Source organism: Oncorhynchus keta, chromosome 7 (assembly GCF_023373465.1).
Source record: "Oncorhynchus keta strain PuntledgeMale-10-30-2019 chromosome 7, Oket_V2, whole genome shotgun sequence".
NCBI lineage: Eukaryota > Metazoa > Chordata > Actinopteri > Salmoniformes > Salmonidae > Oncorhynchus > Oncorhynchus keta.
In genome coordinates this window covers 44,354,934-44,364,770 of record NC_068427.1, presented here as the reverse complement: position 1 = coordinate 44,364,770, position 9,837 = coordinate 44,354,934, and the positions used below count along the sequence as shown (strand labels likewise).

General features: G+C 46.0%; 1 protein-coding gene across 2 annotated transcripts in view; it reads right to left on the bottom strand.

Moving 5' to 3' along the window:
• The window catches only part of LOC118372482 (aryl hydrocarbon receptor-like), a 68,617-nt gene that overhangs the window by 39,073 nt on the left and 19,707 nt on the right, over positions 1–9,837 (bottom strand). For both annotated transcript variants that reach the window (XM_052522953.1, XM_052522954.1), the window contains exon 3: positions 7,133–7,233. In XM_052522953.1, coding sequence (XP_052378913.1) covers positions 7,133–7,233 — 101 coding nt within the window. The remainder of the gene's footprint in view (positions 1–7,132; positions 7,234–9,837) is intronic.

The following is a 9,837-nucleotide window of genomic DNA, read 5'->3' as shown; positions in this document are numbered from 1 at the left end:
GCTGCATCTCACTGTAGTAGGCTGCATCTCGCTGAAGTAGACTACATCTCACTGTTGCAGGCTGTAGGCTGCATCTCACTGTAGTAGACTGTAGGCTGCATCTCACTGTAGTAGGCTGCATTTCACTGTCGTAGACTGCATCTCGCTGTAGTAGACTGCATCTCACTGTTGCAGCCTGTAGGCTGCATCTCACTGTAGTAGGCTGCATCTCACTGTAGTAGGCTGCATCTCACTGTAGTAGGCTGTATCTCACTGTAGTAGGCTGTACCTCACTGTAGTAGGCTGAAGGCTGCATCTCACTGTAGTAGGCTGCATCTCACTGTAGTAGGCTGTATCTCACTGTAGTAGGCTGTATCTCACTGTAGTAGGCTGAAGGCTGCATCTCACTGTAGTAGGCTGCATCTCACTGTAGTAGGCTATATCTCACTGTAGTAGGCTGTACCTCACTGTAGTAGGCTGTACCTCACTGTAGTAGGCTGCATCTCACTGTAGTAGGCTGCATCTCACTGTAGTAGGCTGTATCTCACTGTAGTAGGCTGCATCTCACTGTAGTAGGCTGCATCTCACTGTAGTAGCCTGTATCACTGTAGTAGGCTGAAGGCTGCATCTCACTGTAGTAGGCTGTATCTCACTGTAGTAGGCTGCATCTCACTGTAGTAGGCTGCATCTCACTGTAGTAGGCTGCATCTCACTGTAGTAGACTGCATCTCACTGTAGTAGACTGCATCTCACTGTAGTAGACTGCATCTCACTGTAGTAGACTACATCTCACTGTAGTAGGCTGCATCTCACTGTAGGCTGTATCTCACTGTAGTAGGCTGTATCTCACTGTAGTAGGCTGCATCTCACTGTAGTAGGCTGCATCTCACTGTAGTAGGCTGCATCTCACTGTAGTAGGCTGCATCTCACTGTAGTAGGCTGCATCTCACTGTAGTAGGCTGCATCTCGCTGTAGTAGGCTGTATCTCACTGTAGTAGGCTGAAGGCTGCATCTCACTGTAGTAGGCTGTATCTCACTGAAGTAGACTGCATTTCACTGAAGTAGACTGCATCTCACTGTAGTAGACTGCATCTCACTGTAGTAGACTGTGGGCTGCATCTCACTGTAGTAGGCTGCATCTCACATTAGGCTTTGTCTTTCCATTAGGCTTAGTCCTTCCATTACGCATAGTCTTTCCATTAGGCTTAGTCCTTCCATTACGCATAGTCCTTCCATTAGGCTTAGTCCTTCCATTAGGCATAGTCCTTCCATTAGGCATAGTCTTTCCATTGGGCTTAGTCTTTCCATTAGGCTTAGTCTTTCCATTAGGCTTAGTCTTTCCATTAGGCTTAGTCTTTCCATTAGGCTTAGTCTTTCCATTAGGCTTAGTCCTTCCATTAGGCATAGTCCTTCCTTTCTTAGCAGATCCAGTTCCACAACGGGGTAAAGGGGGATTGAGTGACAGGTGTACCTCACTGTAGTAGGCTGCATCTCACTGTAGTAGGCTGCATCTCACTGTAGTAGGCTGCATCTCACTGTAGTAGGCTGTATCTCACTGTAGTAGACTGCATCTCACAGCAGTAAGCTGTATGCTGCATCACACTGTAGTATACTGTAAGCTGCATCTCACTGTAGTAGGCTGCATCTCACTGCAGTAGGCTGTAGGCTGCATCTCACTGTAGTAGGCTGCATCTCGCTGTAGTAGACTGCATCTCACTGTTGCAGGCTGTAGGCTGCATCTCACTGTAGTAGACTGTAGGCTGCATCTCACTGTCGTAGACTGCATCTCGCTGTAGTAGACTGCATCTCACTGTAGTAGACTGCATCTCACTGTAGTAGGCTGCATCTCACTGTAGTAGACTGTAGGCTGCATCTCACTGTAGTAGACTGCAGGCTGCATCACACTGTCGTAGACTGCATCTCACTGTCGTAGGCTGCATCTCACTGTAGTATACTGTAAGCTGCATCTCACTGTAGTAGACTGTAGGCTGCATCTCACTGTAGTAGGCTGCATCTCACTGTAGTAGGCTGCATCTCACTGTAGTAGGCTGCATTTCGCTGTAGTAGACTGCATCTCACTGTTGCAGGCTGTAGGCTGCATCTCACTGTAGTAGACTGTGGGCTGCATCTCACTGTAGTAGGCTGCATCTCGCTGTAGTAGACTGCATCTCACTGTTGCAGCCTGTAGGCTGCATCTCACTGTAGTAGACTGTAGGCTGCATCTCACTGTAGTAGACTGTAGGCTGCATCACACTGTCGTAGACTGCATCTCACTGTCGTAGGCTGCATCTCACTGTAGTATACTGTAAGCTGCATCTCACTGTAGTAGACTGTAGGCTGCATCTCACTGTAGTAGACTGCATCTCACTGTAGTAGACTGCATCTCACTGTAGTAGGCTGCATCTCACTGTAGTAGGCTGCATCTCGCTGTAGTAGACTGCATCTCACTGTTGCAGGCTGTAGGCTGCATCTCACTGTAGTAGACTGTGGGCTGCATCTCACTGTAGTAGACTGTGGGCTGCATCTCACTGTAGTAGACTGCATCTCACGGTTGCAGGCTGTAGGCTGCATCTCACAGTAGTAGGCTGCATCTCACTGTAGTAGACTGTAGGCTGCATCTCACTGTAGTAGACTGCATCTCACTGTAGTAGGCTGCATCTCACTGTAGTAGGCTGCATTTCGCTGTAGTAGACTGCATCTCACTGTTGCAGGCTGTAGGCTGCATCTCACTGTAGTAGACTGTGGGCTGCATCTCACTGTAGTAGGCTGCATCTCGCTGTAGTAGACTGCATCTCACTGTTGCAGCCTGTAGGCTGCATCTCACTGTAGTAGACTGTAGGCTGCATCTCACTGTAGTAGACTGTAGGCTGCATCACACTGTCGTAGACTGCATCTCACTGTCGTAGGCTGCATCTCACTGTAGTATACTGTAAGCTGCATCTCACTGTAGTAGACTGTAGGCTGCATCTCACTGTAGTAGACTGCATCTCACTGTAGTAGACTGCATCTCACTGTAGTAGACTGCATCTCACTGTAGTAGGCTGCATCTCACTGTAGTAGGCTGCATCTCGCTGTAGTAGACTGCATCTCACTGTTGCAGGCTGTAGGCTGCATCTCACTGTAGTAGACTGTGGGCTGCATCTCACTGTAGTAGACTGTGGGCTGCATCTCACTGTAGTAGACTGCATCTCACGGTTGCAGGCTGTAGGCTGCATCTCACAGTAGTAGGCTGCATCTCACTGTAGTAGACTGTAGGCTGCATCTCACTGTAGTAGACTGCATCTCACTGTAGTAGACTGTAGGCTGCATCTCACTGTAGTAGACTGCATCTCACTGTAGCAGGCTACATCTCACTGTAGGCTATGTTCTGGTTATCTGGATCTCCTTCCATCTTTTGTTTACTGTTAATAATGGAACTAGCCTAAATGTAGATTGTCATGTCTTAAATCTGATGTGTTATTTACTAGGCCTTCTACTTAGTACCGCTGCTTCATTCTGTTCTCATTCATTTGTTTGCATCACAGTTGTGTCAGTATTCTAAGCCAAACTGCTACTCACTATGTTTGTTTCAATGCATGAAACTGGAAACACTTATCTCCCTCACTAGCTTTAAGCACCAACTGTCAGAGCATCTTACAGATTACTGCACCTGTACATAGCCCACCTATAATTTAGCCCAAACAACTACCTCTTTCCCAACTGTATTTAATTAATTTATTTATTTTGCTCCTTTGCACCCCATTATTTTTATTTCTACTTTGCACATTCTTCCATTGCAAAACTACCATTCCAGTGTTTTACTTGCTATATTGTATTTACTTTGCCACCATGGCCTTTTTTGCCTTTACCTCCCTTCTCACCTAATTTGCTCACATTGTATATAGACTTGTTTATACTGTATTATTGACTGTATGTTTGTTTTACTCCATGTGTAACTCTGTGTCATTGTATCTGTCGAACTGCTTTGCTTTATCTTGGCCAGGTCGCAATTGTAAATGAGAACTTGTTCTCAACTTGCCTACCTGGTTAAATAAAGGTGAAATAAATAAAATAAAAATAACTAGGCTATTACTTTCACCATTTAGTTTGCATTATTTTGGTAAGACAGCTGTGTGTACGGCTGTATTCACATAGGGTAATTCACATATTACAAAGTGCCTATCTATCCTGTAGCCCATATTCATTACCAAAACGGCGTGTGGTGTGTAGGCCGCAGTCCATTGTGCTGCTGCAGATTTCGCTCTATCCTGTCACTTAAAAAACACTTAACCAATGGTCTCAGAGTCTGGGCATTTGAACTTTATGTTTATTGTGAAATGAGCAGAATTCAGTACATTTCCAATGCAAGAACCGATTTCAACTGCCCCCTTAGTCCCTTTATCCTAGTGCCTTGTCTGGTTCTTCCTGAGTTTTTCAAAAATCTCCGGGTTCTGTTCCAACATGCATCTCAAACAGACTTAGATATGTTTTATATTTACCGAATTTAGCTTAACGAGACATTTTTTGATTACTTAAGCAACATGTGATGGTAGTGGTTGTGAGGTGTCCTACAGGGATATTGGTGGACTCTGCACCCTGGAGTGGATGAGGGGTTGTCAGTGTGCTACATGCAAGAAGGGTTTGTTCTGAACTGGAGAGATAAACAAATAATGTCAGGAATAAAAGATAGATGGATTAGTCACTCATTTGTTTTATCCCAAACAGGAACAGCTGGTCCCATGTTTCCACCCCACTAAACACACTCCCACTCCCTCGTACACAGGAACATTTTGTAAACAAATGCACAAACAGGCATACAACCACATCTACCATACTCAAACAAAACAGACATTAGCATGTTCATCCATCACACACACACACACACAGTGCAATGGGTGCATCCACAGAAAGTAGCCCCAGTCTTCCCAAGGGCTGAACCATGACTAAGGCACGTCATGTTGCTCTTTTACTAATAATCAATGATTCACCCCAATTATCTACAGCACATCCTCTCTGTGTGTAAGCAGTCCAGTGAAACATAAACATTACCATGTCAGCTTGGATGGTTTGTACACCATCTTGTAAGTAAATAGCCAACTTCCAGGGTCTAATGTACCAGGCATTCAGCAACTACACATTGTTGAAGTGAAATAAATGTAACAAGCCCCAGTTGAACTCTTGAAATCATAGAACCACAATGTGTGCAAACTAGGTTATAGACTTCCTGGTTGAACAGAAAAGAGACCAGAATCCCAATCGCTTTGCATTTTTGCATGCTGGTACAGTACCAAAACCTACAGGATCTGTCTGCATTCTGCAGAACTACTTTCCCACATGGTGGAGGGTGTCAGGCTACTTTCCCACATGGTGGAAGGTGTCAGGCTACTTTCCCACATGGTGGAGGGTGTCAGGCTACTTTCCCACATTGTGGAGGGTGTCAGGCTACTTTCCCACATGGAGGAGCGTGTCAGGCTACTTTCCCACATGGAGGAGCGCGTCAGGCTACTTTCCCACACGGTGGAGGGTGTCAGGCTACTTTCCCACATGGTGGAGGGGGTCAGGCTACTTTTCCACATGGTGGAGGGTGTCAGGCTACTTTCCCACACGGTGGAGGGTGTCAGGCTACTTTCCCACACGGTGGAGGGTGTCAGGCTACTTTCCCACATGGTGGAGGGTGTCAGGCTACTTTCCCACATGGTGGAGGGTGTCAGGCTACTTTCCCACATGGTGGAGGGTGTCAGGCTACTTTCCCACATGGTGGAGGGTGTCAGGTTACTTTCCCACATGGTGGAGGGTGTCAGGCTACTTTCCCACATGGTGGAGGGTGTCAGGCTACTTTCCCACACGGTGGAGGGTGTCAGGCTACTTTCCCACATTGTGGAGGGTGTCAGGTTACTTTCCCACATTGTGGAGGGTGTCAGGCTACTTTCCCACATTGTGGAGGGTGTCAGGCTACTTTCCCACATTGTGGAGGGTGTCAGGCTACTTTCCCACATTGTGGAGGGTGTCAGGCTACTTTCCCACATTGTGGAGCGTGTCAGGCTACTTTCCCACATGGTGGAGGGTGTCAGGCTACTTTCCCACACGGTGGAGGGTGTCAGGCTACTTTCCCACATGGTGGAGGGTGTCAGGCTACTTTCCCACATGGAGGAGCGTGTCAGGCTACTTTCCCACACGGTGGAGGGTGTCAGGCTACTTTCCCACACGGTGGAGGGTGTCAGGCTACTTTCCCACACGGTGGAGGGTGTCAGGCTACTTTCCCACACGGTGGAGGGTGTCAGGCTACTTTCCCACATGGCGGAGGGGGTCAGGCTACTTTTCCACATGGTGGAGGGTGTCAGGCTACTTTCCCACACGGTGGAGGGTGTCAGGCTACTTTCCTACATGGTGGAGGGTGTCAGGCTTCTGTGGGACTACTTTGAGTATAAGAGGTGGTCTGAGTCTATTTTCAACAATGACAGTGAGAGGTGAACTCTATTTTCCCCCTTCTCTCCTGATGTAAATAATGGATGACCTCACAGCTCCTCTACAATTCACTACTAAGTCTCTGATGTCGAACCACAAAGAGAGAAATCTTCACCGCTCCCCTTCTCCGCTTCTTCCCATAACCTCGCCTTTTAGTCCCGCCTCCCTGTCTTTTAAAATGTCCCGTGGCTGTTCCCCGGAATAAGCTTTCATGCTTCATTACTAACACATTGGAGAGATGTAGGTTTATCATAACAATGAAACTTCGCTCATAGGGCAGGGATGTCTGGCAGACTGTTTCCTCTGTTCTGCTCTGGAATTCCACTGTGCTGCACATACAACAGGGGAACTGGACTGGAAAATCAATGACTCTGGCTTATCCAAAAGAGATCTGGCAGCCAACTAGATCACTCTCCACTCAATCACACATACAGAGAAACAAAATGAAAATAGCCCCCTAGAAATTGTGATAGAATCGTAAACTAAATGAAATGATAATGTATGACAAAATGATGGGAGTATTGCGGTGTATTATGGGAATTTATAACCGGAGATACAAACAAGCTGTTACATTTTTGGAACGTGAGGCCAGTGAGTTATGGGGTATATCCAACACTTCATCACTGGATAGTAAGCCTTGTAATTAATTACCAAAAGCAAAGACAGTTGTTTTTATCTTTAAAGATTCCACATGCCTTTTAGCACTGACCTTCAGCAACAGTTCTCCTTCGGGCAGCCAACTGTCCTCCAATCCTGTGGCTTTGCTGTTGTCAGCGCTGCCACCACTGCAAGTACAGTTCTTCAGGGCAACTGCAGACAGAGAGACACAGAGAGAGAAAAAGAGAAGAGGGAGGGAGAGAGAGGCAAGAGTGAGGAAGAGAGAGAGGAGAGGAAAGAGGGGAGGGAGGGATAGAGAGACAGACGCTTTAGTCTTGTAATAATGTTTACAAAGCACTGCTGTGAATGTCAGAAAGCTTTATGTTCAGTGCACTGTATGCAGGACAGGATTGCAGCTCATTAAAGTTTCATCAAATAGCATCTTAAAAATTCCGATCCACATCCAGGCCTTTTATCTTTGCCTAACCTGGTTACGTCATAATGGCTTGGGAACCAACACGTCAGCAAGGTCATGGTCTAAAATAAGAATGTGAGGTCATCATGCTCAGCGTTCTAAAACAGACTCTGTTCTGCGAGATGGGACCTCCTATAACAGGATGCATGGAGCTTATCGCCTATTCTTCACAGTGTGATGTTTCACCCATATGTTTTGTGGTCTGTCACCTCAAGACTCACGGTATGCTCCTACGTGGTCTTTCACCTCAAGACTCATGGTATGCCCCTACGTGGTCTGTCACCTCAAGACTAATGGTAATGCCCCTACGTGGTCTGTCACCTCAAGACTTATGGTATGCCCCTACGTGGGGTCTGTCACCTCAAGACTCATGGTATACTCCTACGTGGTCTTTCACCTCAAGGCTAATTTCAGTTGAATGCATTCAGTTGCATGACTAGGTTTCAAATCAAATCAAATCAAATGTATTTATATAGCCCTTCGTACATCAGCTGATATCTCAAAGTGCTGTACAGAAACCCAGCCTAAAACCCCAAACAGCAAGCAATGCAGGTGTAGAAGCACGGTGGCTAGGAAAAACTCCCTAGAAAGGCCAAAACCTAGGAAGAAACCTAGAGAGGAACCAGGCTATGAGAGGTGGCCAGTCCTCTTCTGGCTGTGCCGGGTGGAGATTATAACAGAACATGGCCAAGATGTTCAAATGTTCATAAATGACCAGCATGTTCCAATAATAATAAGGCAGAACAGTTGAAACTGGAGCAGCAGCATGGTCAGGTGGACTGGGGACAGCAAGGAGTCATCATGTCAGGTAGTCCTGGGGCATGGTCCTAGGGCTCAAGTCCTCCGAGAGAGAGAAAGAAAGAATTAGAGAGAGCATATGTGGGGTGGCCAGTCCTCTTCTGGCTGTGCTGGGTGGAGATTATAACAGAACATGGCCAAGATGTTAAAATGTTCATAAATGACCAGCATGGTCGAATAATAATAAGGCAGAACAGTTGAAACTGGAGCAGCAGCACGGCCAGGTGGACTGGGGACAGCAAGGAGTCATCATGTCAGGTAGTCCTGGGGCTTGGTCCTAGGGCTCAGGTCAGTTGAAACTGTCCGTGTAGATCAATTTGGGTTTCCAATCTCTCCAAAAGAATGTGGTGATCGATGGTATCAAAAGCAGCACTAAGGTCTAGGAGCATTAGGACAGATGCAGAGCCTCGGTCCGATGCCATTAAAATGTAATTTACCACCTTCACAAGTGCCATCTCAGTGCTATGATGGGGTCTAAAACCAGACTGAAGCATTTCGTATACATTGTTTGTCTTCAGGAAGGCAGTAAGTTGCTGCGCAACAGCCTTTTCTAAAATTTTTGAGAGGAATGGAAGATTAGATATAGGCCGATAGTTCTTTATATTTTCTGGGTCAAGGTTTGGCTTTTTCAAGAGAGGCTTTATTACTGCCACTTTTAGTGAGTTTGGTACACATCCGGTGGATAGAGAGCCGTTTATTATGTTCAACATAGGAGGGCCAAGCACAGGAAGCAGCTCTTTCAGTAGTTTAGTTGGAATAGGGTCCAGTATGCAGCTTGAAGGTTTAGAGGCCATGATTATTTTCATCATTGTGTGAAGAGATATAGTACTAAAACACTTGAGCGTCTCTCTTGATCCTAGGTCCTGGGAGAGTTGTGCAGAATCAGGACAACTGAGCTTTGAAGGAATATGCAGATTTAAAGAGGAGTCCGTAATTTGCTTTTTAATAATCATAATCTTTTCCTCAAAGAAGTTCATGAATTTATCACTGCTAAAGTGAAAGTCATCCTCTCTTGGGGAATGCTGCTTTTTAGTTAGCTTTGCGACAGTATCAAAAAGGAATTTCGGATAGTTCTTATTTTCCTCAATTAAGTTAGAAAAATAGGATGATCGAGCAGCAGTAAGGGCTCTTCGGTACAGCACGGTACTGTCTTTCCAAGCTAGTCGGAAGACTTCCAGTTTGGTGTGGCGCCATTTCTGTTCCAATTTTCTGGAAGCTTGCTTCAGAGCTTGGGTATTTTCTGTGTACCAGGGAGCTAGTTTCGTATGAGAAATGTTTTTAGTTTTTAGGGGTGCAACTGCATCTAGGGTATTGCGCAAGGTTAAATTGAGTTCCTCAGTTAGGTGGTTAACTGATTTTTGTCCTCTGGCGTCCTTGGGTAGACAGAGGGAATCTGGAAGGACATCAAGGAATCTTTGTGTTGTCTGTGAATTTATAGCACGACTTTTGATGTTCCTTGGTTGGGGTCTGAGCAGATTATTTGTTGCAATTGCAAACGTAATAAAATAGTGGTCCGATAGTCCAGGATTATGAGGAAAAACATT